The sequence below is a fragment of the Pseudopodoces humilis genome, chromosome 20 (genome assembly GCF_049639895.1).
Source record: "Pseudopodoces humilis isolate 2021_Gansu_Grassland_sample_001 chromosome 20, ASM4963989v1, whole genome shotgun sequence".
In the NCBI taxonomy this organism is placed as follows: Eukaryota; Metazoa; Chordata; class Aves; order Passeriformes; family Paridae; genus Pseudopodoces; species Pseudopodoces humilis.
This window is the reverse complement of record NC_142219.1, coordinates 12,021,256-12,037,988: the sequence shown is the minus strand read 5'-3', so window position 1 is coordinate 12,037,988 and position 16,733 is coordinate 12,021,256. Positions and strand designations below refer to the sequence as shown.

The following is a 16,733-nucleotide window of genomic DNA, read 5'->3' as shown; positions in this document are numbered from 1 at the left end:
ATGGAATCTGGGTTCCATCCTCCGGGAGCTTCACCTCTTCAGGGATGGTGGGGGAGGCAGGGAGGTGGCGGTGGCTGCAGGACAGGCAAGTTATGGAAGACGGCCCAAAAAGCTCCTCCTAGGCTGAGGATGTATCAAAGCCTGTCCCAGCGTGTCTGCTTTCCTTTGGGATGTCCTGCTGCTCCAGGAAAGGTCCCTTCCAGGAGGGAATGGCTCAGCATCACTCCTGGAAATGTCCACTTGCTCCCAAAATAGAGCTGGTGAGGGGAGAGGAGATCTCTGGGATGCTGGAGTGCTCCTGGCTGTCCTGGTGGCCCTGCTTGATCCATGACCTCTTTGCTGCAGCAGCTGGAAGGTTGGGGTCTCTCCTGCACCCTCAAAATCCCAGAATTAATGAACAGAAAGGAAAGGAAAGGAGAGAGGAGAGGGAAAGGGAAAGGAAAGGAGGAAGGCTTGCTTCTCCAGAGGAACCAGACAGAATCTTCATGCTCTGCTGTGGTGCTTCCATCCTGACGAGCCTTCAACCAGAGAGGAGGAGGATGATGAGGAGGAGGTTGCCTGGCAGAATCCATCACCACAACATCAAACACTTCCAAAATCTGGGAAAAACCCCCCAGCAGCCAAGCACCCATCGTGTCCTCATGTGCCTGGAGAGGCGGCAGTCCTTTGGAGCACCTGGGATTCAGGCAGGATCTTGGAATGGCACCAGGAAAACAGCAGAGCAGGTGGGAGGAAGCCCTGAGCACTCCCAGGAATGCTGTGGCCCATCCATAGGGTCAGGATTTCACCCGGCACAGCCCCGGAGCCTCCAAGATCCAGGAGGAGATGGCACTGGTTCCGTGCTGGTGTGACCCAGTGCGAGGAGTTCTTCCAGAGCCAAAGTATCCCGGTGTCTCGGCATCCCAGTCCACCTGCTGGGCCAGCCTGGCCCGGTTCTGGGGGATCCAGCCTTCGGTGGCCCCATCACGGGTCACTTCTGGAGCAGAAACGACCTATGGGGCTTCTTGGGATATTATTTCTTGTGGTTTAAAGCCGAAACCATGGATTTCACCCCTCTTCTGGGGAGCTGGGACACATTCCCAGCCGGCAGGGCAGGATCAGACCCTCGCAGCTCTGGGGGTGTTTGCTCCCTGTTTTATTCCCAGGAGGAGCAGAATGGGATCCATAGCAGGACCTACCCTGCTTTCATCTTCCCAGCCAGGAATTGTTCTGTGGTTTATCCCATCAAGGTGGTCATCTCAGGGATTAGGATTTGAGCTTGGAAGTTGTGACACGGTGACCTTCTCCTGCCGGAATTACCTTCCAGGCTCCTTTGATGTTGGCTCAGGTCCTGCTGCGGGGCTGAGGTCAGACTTTGGAGTCTCCAAGATGGAGAGGGGAGGCTGAGGGATGGCCCTTGGGGTCTTGGAGATAAGAAGGTGACTTCTGAGCTGGTGCCAACCTCTGGTGGCCTCAGAAGCTCCAAGTTCTTTGCATCCATGACCTGCCTGCCCATGGAATGGGATCAGTCCTTGTGCTGGAGATGGGAGCCAGCGGATGTTCCCAACACCCAGAGCCTTTCCAACCTCTGGCTTTGGACAGTGGCTCCCGGGGCTCCTTCCAGGAAGGACACGGCTCCAAGGCAAGGGGAAAAAGGGTGGAATGTGGCCCAAATGGGCAGCAGTTCCAAACCCATCACTTGGCGTCTCCATGATGCCAAGAGGTTCCCAAATTCCGCTTGAGGACCGGCAGTCCCGCTGGCAAAGTGGAGTCCAAACCCCACCAGTGACTTCATGGAGGACATCAACCCTCTCCAAACGGTGCAGAGGAGTAGATGTGGGGGGGGAAATCAAGTTATAATCCAGAAAAGAAAAAAAAGAAAAATTCATTTTTTGGCCTGGGCATTCTATGTGCCATTTTGGAATATGGAATATTCCAGATGGGGATATGGAAGTGGGAAAGGTTGGATCACACAGGAGGGAGTCACACGACTGGGGTTGGGGTTTCCTGGTGAAGAACCACTGAAGGTTGGAGCTTTTCCAGCTCCACAGGTCAATACTGAACCCTTTTCCCTCTTTTCTAGCCTCCCATTACTACAAGTACAAGCAGCAGTTCATTTTCCCAGGTAAGGCTCTTGGGAAGTTTTTCCTTGGATGCTGGAATTTCTCCTGGTGGGGATGGGTGCATGGCCAGCTTTCCAAACCCCTGGATTTGTGCTGGGGTGGGATTTGTGCTGGGGTGGGATTTGTGCTGGGGTGGGATTTCTCCTCAGAGCTCAGATGCTGCAGGGTTGGGTGGCCCTAAGTGACACCCAGCCCTACTCAGGTGTCACTAAATTTGACCTGGGGGTTTAATTAACCCTGGTGGGGTTTAATTGCCTTGGCTGCCCCCAGAGGTCTCTGTGACTCCTCTCTCTCGTTCCCAGATGTGGTGCCTGAGACGCCGACCCGAGCCCCGCAGGTCGTCCTGCACCCCGTCACCTCCAACCCCATGTGAGTGGCTCCCCCTTCCCACCCCCTTCCCTCTGCACCCCAAATCCTCCAGGCACCCATGGGTGCTCCCCTGCCCTCGGGGGCTCACGTGGTTCTGGTGAGACCCTGGAGCTCTGGAAGGTTGAGAAGGAGGGCAGGGGGTTCATTTATAACCCACAGCTCTTCCGTGTTAGGGGAAAAAGAAAATGTAAATGGATTTCAGTCCAAAAAACCCAAGCCTAAGGGATTAATTAAATTATAATTAAATTAAAAGCAGATATCTGGGATACCTTTACCACTTCCAATGTCTTCAAGCCCAATAAACTTTGGGCTGAAAGTTTGGCAGAGCAGCATCTAATCAGTATTAGAGCCATTCCTCCCCAGCAGGTCGAGCCCAAATCCATCATTCCTTGATGTCCTGGAGCCTGTGCCGCTCCAGCGGCGACGTTCCACTGCTGTGTCCTTCCTGATCCTTCCTCTAAAAGCCATTTCTGAAGGATTTCACAAGCCAGGGGTTCAAGGGGTCAGTTCTGGCCCCAGTTTGAGGCTGGCTCATCCACACTCTCCAAATTCCACTGGGGATCCAGTGAAACAAAGGATGGAACCACCGTTCCTTGGGAATTCCTGGAAAAATGGTGAAGTCAAAGCCTTTCCTTTCCCCCCTACCAAAAGGAAGGTGTCAAGACATAGGATTTTTGGAGGGGAAGAGCTTTCAGCATCCAAAATCTGTGATTCCCTCTGACTCCCCCCTCACTGAAAACATCCCATGGGAGCCATCCTGGGCTTGGCTGAGTGAAACATCTCTGGATCCTCAGGAGACGGGAATTCGTGCCTGGGAGAGTGATGAGGAGCTGCTCCTGCAAACCACCCATCCATGGAGATGTTTTGCAGGCACCTGGGCTTCCCAAGCTGCTCAAAGTGCCAGGATTAATTCCTTTTGTGATGTTTAGCATCCTGGGATTTATAGTCTTTAGTGGCCGTGGAATGGGATAGGACTTGCAGGATCGCCGTGTACAAATGGCCTGGGAAGGGATTTTGTTATTTATTGATTAATAATAATAATAATAATAATAATTTCTCATATATTTATATGGTGTTTGAAACCATCTGAGCTGTCCCAGCTGATCCTTCACTCAGAATTTCCCCGATTCCCTTTTAATTGTCAGGAGCAGCGAGACCCCAGTCATGGACCTGGGGGTGGGAGGTGCTAAGTGAGCAGGGAAGGAAAAGAACTGGAAAACCAGCCAGATTCGGATGCTCTCCTGCAGGGAGAGGATCTTTGAACCCTCCACTTCTCCAAAATTGTTGAAAAACACATTTTCTTTCCTTCTGTGTTCCTGCTTTGGCTGGTGTTGGTAGTGGAGAAATCTTAGAAATCCCTGAAAAGGCCTCGAGTGTGGTCAGAGCCTGGGGGGGTAAATCCGTCCCTTTCCCTGGGTTAGTGACACCTTCTCCCCTCTGATCCCTTCACCCCCAGGGCAGGAAGAGGGACTGCTCCCCAAATCCCGGTGTTTTTCCATGGTGTTAATTCCGTAATTCTTTTAACAGCCTGGAAGGAAATCCATTGCTTCAAATTGAAGTGGAGCCCACCTCGGAGGTGAGACAGCTCCTGTGCTTAATGGGCCTTGGTTTTAGGGATGTCCTGGGGCACATTTCCTGGGAAATGGAGACATTTCCCATCTGCACAGTGGAATTGCTGATAATTGAATTAAAGTCCAGGCATCCGTGTCCCCGCCCTGTGGAGAGGGACCCTCCTGGGCTTCCAGTTTGGAATTCAATGAGGTGTTTTCAGGATGCATTAAAAATGCGGTGGAAGGGAATGAGGGGAGAGAAAAGATGAGGATGGAGCTTTTAAAGGGTGTTGTAAATCCTGTAGGAAGTCTAAATGGACCATCAAAGGGTCTGGGAATAATGGGAATTAACGGAGCACAGCCCAGCCAGGGGAGGATGAAACTGTTTTAAGAAAAATGAAGTAAATCTCTGATGTGTCACAATCTTAAATGTAACCCAGGGGTAAATAAATGGCTCCACTGGGAAGTGCTGAGTCCCCAGCTCTGGGGGGATTTAAAGCCCTGTGGATGTGGCACTTGGGGACGTGGGTTTGTGGTGGCCTTGGCCATGCTGGGGAAGGGCTGGAGTCAATCTCAGAGAGCTTTCCCAACCAAAAGGATTCCATGATTCTATGAAAACCTGGGATTCTCCCAACTTTGCCTAGAACGGGGCTGCTCCTGCCTGCTTCCTCTGGGTCTGAGTGGGATCAGTGGGGTTTTTCCCACAGTTTTTTCCCCTCTTCCATTGCTCTTTGCCCCCCACAGAACGAGGAAGGCGCCGAGGAGGTGCAGGAGTCCGAGGACGACTTTGAGGAGATGAACCTCTCGCTGCTCTCCGCGCGCAACTTCCCGCGCAAGGCCAGCCAGACCAGCATCTTCCTGCAGGAGTGGGACATCCCCTTCGAGCAGCTGGAGATCGGGGAGCTGATCGGGAAGGGCCGCTTCGGGCAGGTGTTCCACGGGCGCTGGCACGGGGAGGTGGCCATTCGCCTCATCGACATCGAGCGCGACAACGAGGACCAGCTCAAGGCCTTCAAGAGGGAGGTCATGGCCTACAGGCAGACCCGGCACGAGAACGTGGTGCTCTTCATGGGGGCCTGCATGAGCCCTCCCCACCTCGCCATCATCACCAGGTTGGAATAGTTTTTTTCTGTCCTAAGAATTGTTTTCCCTGGCCGAAAATTCGGTTTTTCCCCCCCCCGTGTTTTCTTCCTCCGGTTCAACGCTGCTGCTGGGCTGAGTTTCCTGCCCTAAGGAAGGGATGTTCTCCATGTGCAGGATCCATGCTCTCCGTGTGCTCTGGTTTGTGGTGTGGAGGATACAGCAAATCCAAAAGTCTGTCCAGGCAGGTCATTCTTCTGTAGGAGGGGAGCTCCGGACAGGAATGGTTTGATTTATCCAGGGGCAGGAAATGTCATGGAATCATGGAATGGTTTGGATTGGGTTGGGAGGGACCTTCAAACCTACCCATGGGTAGGGACACGTTCCACTGTCCCAGGTTATTCCCTGGCCTTGGGCACTGCCAGGGATCCAGGGGCAGCCCCAGCTGCTCTGGGCACCCTGTGCCAGGGCCTGCCCACCCTGCCAGGGAACAATTCCTGCCCAATATCCCATCCAGCCCTGTCCTCTGGCAGTGGGAGCCATTCCCTGTGTCCTGTCCCTCCATCCCTTGTCCCCAGTCCCTCTCCAGCTCTCCTGGAGCCCCTTTAGGTGCTGGAAGACTGGGCGGCTCCTTGTAGTTCTCAGGGGAGCAATTTGGGGTTTGGGGGCTCCCAGACCACCCAACACCTCCACAGCTTTCTTGGTCTCAAGGCATTCCCAAAAACCTGCCCTCACTCCCATTCCCAATGGGAATGCAGCACTGAGTCTCCCGGTGTAATCCATGCTTGGCTGGGCAAAAAATTCCACCTGGCCTGGAGGCAAAGAGGCTGCAAGTGCTCCCAGAGCAGCTGTTGTCATGGGAAATCCATTTATTCCAGGGAATTCCATGATTTCCTTCTCCTCCAGACCATGCTTTCAGCCACGGACATGATCCTGCTTTTGATCCCACCCTGGGTTATTTTTTCCCGGAGAAGTTTCCCCAAGGTGAGGTTGAATTTTCCTCCTGGCAGCATTTCAAAAAGCAGTGGGATGGCACCGCTTCCAACCGCCACCAGTGATGAAATATTGCATCATCTTTTCCTCACATCCCTAATTTTCCCTTGAGAGCGGCGCCTCCCAGTCCCTGATCCCAGATGGGGTGGCTCTGCAGGTGCTCTGCTCCCTCTTTGTCCAAAACAATGGGATTTCACCCCAAATCTGTGTTACCTCATGCCTTGCTCCCTGCTCTGGTGGGTTCATGGGTTGCGTTTGCCTTGGGAGTTTCATCCTCTGGGGTCAGGGTGACCCCAAAGCGGGGCCGGCTCTCCCCAGCTGGCAACTGGAAAAACGACGCCTTTTATTCAGGACCAAAAATGAGCCATCTGGGGAAAATTCCGCAGCTTTTCCATCTATTGGGTAGCTCCGGGCCAAAAGCTTTTTGGAAAAGTGTGCAAACACATGTATTGATGGATGAGTCAGAGCCCCCGTCCGTGTGTTACACCGCGTTCCCAAAGGAAAAGGCGGCGGCTCCATCCCGCTCCGCGCTCCCTCTGCAGCCCCCCTTTGCTCGGCTTTTCAGTGCTTTTCAACAGCAAAACCTGGGAAATGTATTCCTTGATTTTCTTTTTTTTATGTTTTTATTTTTTTTTTTGAGCCATGGAATGTTTTCCTCTGCCATTTTCTATTCTAATGGGTCTTTCTATAAAAGCAGAAAGGTGCCATTTTTGACAGTTGGACAAAATCAGTCTGCGTGCTGCTGCAGCCTGGTGCATTAATGGGAGGAACGTGGAGCTCTGCTCGTCCTGTTCCTCTTCCAGCTGCGCTTGGTCCTGTTTTTGAAGATCAAAATGCAAATTTATTAAATTGCCCAAAATATAACCCAAGCTCACAACACTTCCAGGCATCGCTTGTTTGTTCCTACAACCTGCTCTTATCTGCATCCTTCAATAGCTGAACCAATATCAGGTTTAAATCGAAGGACAGCAGGGTTTGATGGGATTTTGGGAAGGAATTGTTCCCTGGCAGGGTGGGCAGGCCCTGGCACAGGGTGCCCAGAGCAGCTGGGGCTGCCCCTGGATCCCTGGCAGGGCCCAAGGCCAGGCTGGATGGGGTTTGGAGCAGCCTGGGATGGTGGAAGGTGTCCCATGTGGAATGGGATGGGACTTAAGGTCCCTTCCATCCCAAACCATTCCATGAGAATTTTACAATTGCAGCTGGCAACCTGTTTGATTTCTCCTGCTGGGATTTCTGGGCTGCAGGAAAACCGATGGGGCTCAGCTCAGTCTCAGAGGAATTTTGGGAAGCCCAGGGCTGTGTGAGTACATATCCCATAGCCCGGAGGGAACTGTGACACAATCTTCCTGCTTTGAGGATTCCTGTTGGGCTCTGCTCTGTTGTTCCGTGACAGCACAGGAATCACAGGATTTTGGAACACTTTGGGTTGGAAGAGAATTTAAAGCTCATCCCATCCCACTCCTTCCATGGACAGGAACACCTCCCACTGTCCCAGGCTGCTCCAAGCCCCATCCAACCTTCCTTGGGCACTGCCAGTGATCCAGGGGCAGCCTCAGCTGCTCTGGGCACCCTGTGCTTCCCCACCCTCACTGCGGAAAACTTTTCCTTATCTAATCTCATCTCATCTCATCTAGTCTGATCTAATCCCTATATCCAAGGGTGCTTCCTTGTTCTTGTGCTGGCGCTCCTTGTCTGGTTGATCCTTGGCTGAACGTTTTTGGGAAGCCTCCTGTGGGGAAAAGCCTTCTCACCACGTGGAGTTTTGCCTCACATCCACATTTCAGGGTTTTCTGAAGGGATGTGGCAGCCCTGGGGGATTTTCTGCCGTGGGAGCTGCTGCTCGGGTGTTGTAGGGAATGAGGGAAGAGGACAATGTGGCCTGGGTGGGAACGGTCCAGGATATTGGGAATGGTCCAGGAGGTGGCACCGGGGGAGCATCGCTCTTCCAACAGGACTTTCCCAAAGGGACCCAATTTTTCCTTGTGGGTTTATGGGAATATCTTTAAACCAGGCTTTGCTTGGAGTGGGGGAAAATCATTCCCAGCTGCCTGAGGAGAGGATTATGGCTAAAAACCCAGGATATCAGGATTTCCTCACCCTCCCTGTGCCCATTCCCAGGGCAGGACTTCCTGCATGTGGAAAAGGCCACTTTTCTTCAGGGAGCCCACAAGTGGCCACTCGAGGCCGTTTTTTCCACAAAATCCCAGCAATTCCTTGTAGTTGTTACAGAAATCTCCGTTTCCCTGCACGTCTGGGAGCAGCTGCGTGTCCCTGGGAAGGGGCTTCACCACGTCGTGCCACCGGCGCTGCCGGAAGGGGGTTATTTATAGCTGGGTTTATTTTTACTTTTCCCCATCCCGACGTTTTCCTTCCTGATTGCCTGTGATATTCAGGGATCGTCTCATTAGCAGAAAGAAATTTCCCCATCCAAACAGCACGGCCCACGGGGAAAAAAACGGGAGGGGAAACTGAGGCAGCAGCTGGCTCAGGGTGGGATGGTTTGGGTTAAAAATCTGATTTTCCCTATATTAACCATTTTTAGGGATAAATGGAACCAGTACTGTTTAATCTCTTCATTAATAATAAGAACAGTGGGATGGAGACTGGAAAAGAAAAGGCTCCAGGGACACCTCAGAGTCCTTCAGGTGCCTAAAGGGGCTCCAGGAGAGCTGGAGAGGGACTGGGGACAAGGGATGGAGGGACAGGACACAGGGAATGGCTCCCACTGCCAGAGGGCAGGGCTGGATGGGATATTGGGCAGGAATTGTTCCCTGGCAGGGTGGGCAGGGGCTGGGATGGAATTCCCAGGGGAGCAGCTGTATCCACTCCATCCCTGGCAGTGTCCAAGGCCAGGTTGGATGGGGTTTGGAGCCCCCTGGGACAGTGGGAGGTGTCCCTGCCATGGCAGGGGTGGCACTGGATGAGCTTTCAGCTCCCTTCCCACCCAAACCATTCCATGATTCCCGATTTGCCTAACGCGACAGAAAAGCAGAAATCCAGCATTTTTCAGCAGTGGGAGGTGGTGAGCGCAAGGAGCGGTTCCATCAGAGCCGCTAATGGGTTTTCTCTTGGGTAATGAGCGCTGGGGACAATTAACATCCATCTTAATTAGTCTGGAGCAGGAGCGGGTGCGAGCCTTGGTGCTTTGAGCGCTGCTTAACGGGTGGCGGGAAACGGCGGCAAATCCTCGGCTGTATGGGAATGAAAGGGCTGGAAAAACTCCCTGTTTGGGGGAATAACGAGCTGGTTTTGCTGGTGGGGGATGTGACAAAGCCAGGCCTGGGTGACCTCAGCTCCTTGGGGCTCCTGGTCCTGGCCCCTGGAGCGGGAACAGAGGCAAAGCCTCTGACACCCACGGGGGCCTTCCAAGGAAAAAGTCCTTTCCTAATCCTGCTCAAATGGCTCCAGCCACCCATGGAAGCAGAAACTCCCACATTTTACGACTCTGGGTGTTCCTCCTGAGGAACAAAATAAAGTGGGGTGGGATTTGAATGCTTATGGACGCTTCCCAAAGCTCCAGGTGCTCGTTAAATCCGTAATGGAAGCAGGGGATCGGCGCACTGCACACAGCTTCCTGGGGCTCCTGTTGGTTGGGAATGTTGTCTGGGAGAAGGGAGCGAGGTTATCCAGTCTGGGAGAAGATTTGAGCTGGAGTTTGAGCTCATGCTGGCTTGTGAGGGGGGGTTTGGTGCAGCTTTTCCAAGATTCCTTGGGTTTTTAGTCAGAAGCTCCAACGTGGCTTTTGGAGCTTGTGCAAGGAGTCTGGGATTTGCTGCCTGGGATGCTCCGGGCTGGGTTTTGACCCCTCTCTTGTCATGCCAGGGTGATTTCAACTTTCCAGGGTGCCCCTGGTGATGCCACCAGGGCTGTGTGGCCATGATTTATGTCCCTGCTGGGAAGACCGAGAACACTGAGCAGCATTAGGAATTAACCTGACCTTGGCAGAACTGTGTAAAGAGAATTAATTTGTCGAAGGTGCCTTTGGAGCAGAGGAACTTGGAATGTTTGTGCTGGAGAGGGAGCATCTCCTAAACCCTTCCCTGGAGCTGGTGGTGGTGGGAGGGTGAAGATAAACCCAGTCCCTGTCCTTACCTGAGATAGCGAAGATGAAATGAGAATTTGCTCTTTTTTCTCTGTGGAAAGCAGGTTTTAATGACAGGAACACATTCCCTGGCACGAATTAATAGGGAAGGCATGAGAGTGAGGGATGGGCAGCATATCCAAGGCACTTCAGCTGTTTATTCATGGATAACTTCAGTGCATGGACTAACTATTGGGGTTTACTTTGATTTTAGAGTAGATTTCCATGCTGGATTTTGCCAATATTTAATGTTTGGCCCTGCTGCTGGGAGAAACAAGCCCTTCACAAGGGATGCTCTCCCATCCCTGGAATTTGTTCCCGGTGAGCACGAGGAGCTCTGGACAAAGCTCAGCTTTAAACTCTCGGCTCTTCCGAGCCTCTCCCAGTGCCAGATCTCCTGACATTTACAGGCACAGCCCAGCTGGGGAGGATTTGGGGCTTGTAAATCGTAATGCTCAGGAAGCTGGGGATGTTTAACCTGATTTGAAGGATGGGAGGGAAGGGGAAGGGTGGAAACCATGGCACTTAAGATGGAACAGATCGGGGGGTCTGGTTTTTCCCTCTGGATGCTCCCTGGTGCTTGCAGCCAGCTCCCTCTTCCCTCCAGGGCATCCAAATTGTCCTTTGAGCTTTAACAAAGCACAAATTGAAGGAAGAACAAAGTCAGGTGGGATGGAGCCCTGGGCAACCCGAGTGACATCGCTGCCCATGGTGAGGGGTGGAATTGAGAGGATCTTTAAGGTCTCTTCCAACCCAAACCGTTTCAGGATTCTATGAAATTGGATTTTTCTCCTCAATGGGCTTAAAATGAACCCTCCAAGATTTCCCTCCTGCACAGGGAATCAAAGGAGAAACTCCAAATCCTGTTCAGTGGGAGGGAAACTGAGGCACAGAGTTGCCACCTTGTTTTCCTCCGTGCCAGGCTGGAGCTGCACTGGCAGGACACAGGGAATGGCTTCCCACGCGCAGAGGGCAGGCTTAGGTGGGATTTTGGGAAGAGATTCTTCCCTGTGAGACCTTGGTACAGGCAGCCCCATCCCTGGAAGTGTTCCAGGCCAGGTTGGATGGGGTTTGGAGCAGCCTGGGATAGTGGAAGCTGTCCCTGCTCATGGCAGGTGGTGAGATGAGATCATCTTTAAGGTCCTTTCCCACTCAAACCATTCCATGATTCTCTGATCCTGGAGCGTTTCCAAAGTGCCTTTCAGCTCCTGCCCTCCTCTCCCTGCTCCTGGGTGTATTTTGGGAAGGGAAGCCGAATTCCTGCCTCCCCTAACCCCAAACACCCACTTTGGGAGCCGGACCCTTCTTCTCTGCCTCTGTTATTTTCCCTTTTCCTACTTTTCCGCCGCATTCCCTTCCCTGGCAGCTAAATAATGGAGCTCGTAGATCATATAATAAATAGGGATCGACTTCATGCCAGGCGTGGGATCAGAATGGATTGACCCTTGGGAATACGCTCCCTCCCAATCGATGCCAGGCCATCAGGCCGGATAAATCTTGATAACGACTGACAACGGGAAAGTCGATACGCGGATTAATACAAACATTAAACCTGGATTTCTCTTCCACCGGCAGACAGCAGCTTGGGGAGGGGCCTGGAATATCCTGAGCCAAGAGGATGGTTGGGAATGGGGAAAAGCAGCAGTTTGATCCTCCGTGTTTGATGTGGAAACATCAGGGCTGGCTGAGCTTTTCGTACCCACTGGAGCATCAAATCCCCGCCGGCGGCTGCTCCTTAACGTGGAGGATGCTCCAGGGGGAAGTTTTCCTTTGTGTTTTAAGAGTGTTTCCAAATGCCATGGAAATATTGCTGGTTTGGCCCTGATTTCTCCGGGAAAGTGCTTAACACAGCGGGATTCGCTTTGCTGGAGAGGAAGGGATTTCAGGAAATGCCTTTGATTAAGTGCCCCGCTGAGAGATGGTCCCAAAAAGTCCTTCCGCTCGTGCCAGCTCTTCCCGTCCCTTTTGAGTGACATCCCAGAATCATTCCTGGTTTTTTTCAAGCATCCTCAATGCCTGGGATCCTCTTTGGGACAGAGCAGGGCTGTCTGTGGGGGATCCATGTGATGGCACCCTGCCTAGCCAAAGAAACAGATCCTTCCTGCAACTGCAGCATTAACTTTTTATTGATAATAATCATTATTACTATTTCAAAGTGGAGCAGGGTTACAGGGAAGCAGCTGGCTCAACCCAAAGTTCCTTTCCTTTCTCCAAACGGGTTTTTAAAAGAATTTCTTTTCCTTCCTGAAGTTCCAAGAAGCCAGAGGAGCAGGGCGCAGAGAATATATCAGAGACGAGGAGGTTGAGGCGCCTCCGCTCATCCCTGTGCACCCAACCCTCCCTCTCGGAGCCGATTCTGAGCGCGTCCCTCCCAAAAGCAGCGAGTGGCACCTGGAGCATGGAGCTTTTTCGGATGACTTGTTTGCAAGCCTGGCTTTAGCTAAGCCCCGGGGGCTGCTTTGCATTCACCTGGCTCCGAGCTCTTCTCCCCGCAGCTGGAGAAGAGCTCGTCTCCTCTGTTTCCTCCAAATAAAAATGCATGGAGTTGGCTTTTTCCAAAGAACTTGTTTTTTTCCGAGGCAACGATAGAGTTGGAGCTACTTTTCGGGGAGGCTGATCCCCCTCCTCCTCCTTTTCCTCCTCCTCCTCCTCCTCCTGCAGCCCTTGTGGTTTGGCTGCAGTTATCTCGCGTGCCAGCTGCCGGCAGGAAAATTTTGCTGCCTAAGTAATATCCATCAAAACCCGGTGCTTCCATCGGCTGGAGATAGCGGGATGAGGGGAGCGTTGGCTCTCCAGGGCTCTTCTGTTTCCTCCTGCGGGTTTGGCTCTGCAGAGGCTCCTCCGTGAGGAGCAGGAGGGTCTCTCCCATCTCCGGGCTGGGGATATGGGCTCTGCTTGAAATGGCAGGAATTGAATTCCCTGGCTTCCCTTTGGGGTTGCTTTGGGTTCAGTTGGAATGGGGTTGGATGGGATGAGTGTTTCCAGCCTGGAGAGGCCGGGACCTGCTGGATGCTGGTGCTCAGCCTTTTTTTGGCACAGAGTTTTGCCTGCTGCTTCCATAGAACCACAGAGTTGTTTTGATTGGAAAAGATCCTTAAGATCGTCAATTCCCAAACCTCAGCACTGCCAAGGCCACCACTGATCCATTTCCCCAAGTGCCACATCCACTCTTAAATCCTCCAAGGATGTTCTGGGGCTTGACAACCCTTTCAGTGAATAAATTTTCCCTCAGATTCTAGTTTTTCCTCCCTGGTCATGGATGTAGAGGAATTTCAGGCTGGGTGCTGCCGCTGCTCGCTCTGGCATTGGCAGGAAATCAAGGGGGCGAAATTCCTTATCCATGCAGGGGAAAATAAAACCTCGGGATAAAAATGAACCCAAAGCTCTCCCTTTGCTGCTTTTCTAGCCTTGTTCAATTCTCCTTTCTGTGGAACACCTCAGGAGCTGTTGAATTCCAAAAACACCGTTGCCAGATTCTGGGAAAAAGAGAAAAACAAGCCAATATATGGGAACAGCTGGAAAACTTCCCAAATAAGTCAGGAATGTGCCAGAATGTGCAGAACTCCTTCTTTCCCTCTCTGGTCCTGCGCAAATGAAATCAAATAAGTCCCGGCTCAGTGGTTCCTGTTGCTGTTTCTTTCTTAACATTCCCCAAAGGTCCCTTTTTCCATGAAAATCTCAGAGTGGGTAAACTGCTGGGAAATGTGGGAGCATCCAAGCATCCTTTGCCGTGTCTTTCCTCCAGCACAGATGTAACCTGGGAGCAGAGGTATTTTTATATTAAAGCATTTTTTATTAATTCCCCACCTCGCTCTCTTCTCCAGTGTCTCCCCTGGGTCTGTAGTGCTGACTGTCTCCATGGTATCCGAGCTGCTTCCCTATAAATCCATATCCCAGCAAGGAATGAGCTTCCCGGGGTCTGGCATTTATCACCTCTTTAATTGAACGGGCGTTTGTGTGGATGGGAAGAGGGAAGGGAAGCACAAAGCTCCTGGAGTGATGGAATGCACCCTGCTACCGCCAGGCCGTTGGCTCGGGATGATCCGTGCTCCTGAGAGGCAGTCAGGATGGAATCTCCATCAATGCTGGCCATGAACGGTGGCCACCAGTGTAGAGGTGGTGGTCATCAGTGTAGAGGTGATGGCCATCAGTGTAGAGACAATGACCATCAGTGTAGAGGCGATGGTCACCAGTCCAGAGATGGTGGCCATCAAGGTGAAGGTGTGGCCATCAAGGTAGAGGTGATGGCCACCAAGGTAGAGGTGTTGGCCATCAGTGTAGAGACAATGACCATCAGTGTAGACTTGATGACCACCGGTATAGAGGTGGTGGCCATCAAGTTAGATGGCCATTGGCCATTGGAGGTGGTGGCTGTCAGTGTAGAGGTGTTGGCCACCAGTATAGGAGTAATGGCCATCAATGCAGAGACAATGACCATCACTTTAGAGATGATGGTCACCAGGACAGAGGTGGTGGCCATCAAGGTAGAGGTGACGGCCACCTACGTAGAGGTGTGGCCATGAAGGTAGAGGTGTTGGCCACCAGTGTAAAGACAATGACCATCAGTGTAGACTTGATGACCATCACTACAGAGGTGGTGGCCATCAAGGTAGATGGCCATTGGCCATTGGAGGTGGTGGCTGTCCGTGTAGAGGTGTTGGCCACCAGTGTAGGAGCAATGGCCATCAATGCAGACACAATGACCATCAGGGTGGAGGTGTTGGCCACCAGTGCAGAGCTGATGACCATCAGTATTGCAGAGAGGGGTAAAAACCCCCAAAGGATGGAAGACGGACGAGGCTGTTTTCCCATGGAACAGCAAAAACACCCAGAGGCAGCGCTCCAGCTCTTCCTCCCTCATCCCAAATTGTTCCTCTGCGAGCCGCCTTGGCTCTGCTCCCACTGCCGATGTCTCCAGCCCACGTTGGGAATGCAGTGTTTATAAAGCAATTTGGGATTTGGCTTGCTTGGCTGAACACTTCAAAAACTCATTTTGAATTGAGAGTGGCATCTGCAGCAGGATGGGGCCGGGCCTGTCCTGATGCCGGGGAAGGCACCGGAATGTAGATGTGCCATGGGATGAGGCGTGCTCCTGAGGACTCCCAGAAGGATCTCTGCATCTCTGTCCCAGCCACCGCTCGGCTCTGGATGGCGTTGGGTCACCTCGTGGCACCGGGGCACGTGTCATCAACCCGCTCTGCTGCCAGGTGGCACGGAGAAGTTTGGGAGAAGAAGACAAGAATTCCTTACGAATTTTCACCTCAGCGCTGAATAACCCAGGATCCATCTGAAGATGCAAATTATCTGCCTTGTTTTTGACATTGAGCACAGGCATTTTGTGGCCTTGTCACCCACATCCGTGTCCCTCAAAGCCACGCTCAGCGGGGACCTCTCCAAGTGGAAAGGCAGGAGACTCGGAGCGTGCCCCGGGCGCCGCTCTTTGTCCTGCCCGAATGGGGAGCGATTGAGAAGCGAGGAGAAGCGGAATGGTTGAGCTGTGCCATGAAAAGGTTCTGCAGGTGGTGGCTGAATGGGCTCAGGTGCTGCATAAAAGGTATCAACCGGGCTTTATCTCCGCGTTGGCAGCTTCTTATCCAGCAAGAAAAGTCGGATGTGCCGGTGCGGCGGGCACGGTGAATTCATTCGGAGCTGTTATTCAGCGAGGGGAGGGGAGGAGCAGCTGGGCTGCTTTGATAGCTCTGCCAGGGTCTGAGGAGCAGAGGTGACAGGGACATGTCCTGGTGCCACCACCCCAGGTCTGGCTGTTCTCCTGCACCGCCTCCATCCGCTGGGAAGGATTTGGAAATCCTGTAAATGAAGTGGAAAGATGGGAATCTCACCAGCAAAGGGCTGCGAGCTCTGCTCTCGGGGTTATCTCAGCAACTCAGAGAGGCAGAAATGTGAGGATATTCCTCTAAACAACCCTTTCCTAAGAAAACAGCTGGACTTAATTCGCTTTAGGGCTGGAATCCAGCCCTAATCCACTCACAGCATTTCCAGTGTCAATTTGTGACCAATTCAGATCACAGGCAACTGGCTGTCAAATGGTTTTCTCTGGGAGAAAATGTGTTTTCCGGGGGTTGGGAAGGGCTGGGGGAACTCCTGTGTGAGCAGGCAGGTCATGGAGGTGGCAAAAGGCTGTTCTGTGGCAGAGCTTAAAGCTTGGTGGGTTTATGTAGCAAATTAGCGAGGAAAAATACAGGTGGTGGAAGGACAGTTCATGTCCGTCGTTATTCCACACACTTTGATTCATTCCAGGCACAGAAACACAAGGATTTTATCACCGATTTCCAAGTGCTCAGATCCTAATCTCCAGCAAATTCTGATTTGACTGCAGCCGAAGTGTTGCAGGAGATGTTTCAGAGGCAGCGTGCTCGTATCGCAGCTGCCTCGGGGCTAAATCCAGCTGGGATGCTCGGGGATGAGCAAGGAAAACCATCCCTGAGGAGGCATTGCTGCCCTAAATCCCCACTGCGGCTCACGTGTGTCCAGCAGGACAATTCCTAACGCTCCCAGTGAGGAAACATTTGGAAGGGCGCTGCTGTCTTTCCAAGACCC

The 16,733-nt window shown here is 52.5% G+C and overlaps 1 protein-coding gene across 2 annotated transcripts in view; it reads left to right on the top strand.

Annotated features, from left to right (window-relative positions):
* Window positions 1-16,733, top strand: part of KSR2 (kinase suppressor of ras 2) — a 74,678-nt gene that overhangs the window by 45,915 nt on the left and 12,030 nt on the right. For both annotated transcript variants that reach the window (XM_088065207.1, XM_088065206.1), the window contains 4 exons: window positions 2,063-2,104; window positions 2,405-2,471; window positions 3,999-4,047; window positions 4,766-5,133. In XM_088065207.1, the coding sequence (XP_087921333.1) occupies window positions 2,063-2,104; window positions 2,405-2,471; window positions 3,999-4,047; window positions 4,766-5,133 (526 nt within the window). The remainder of the gene's footprint in view (window positions 1-2,062; window positions 2,105-2,404; window positions 2,472-3,998; window positions 4,048-4,765; window positions 5,134-16,733) is intronic.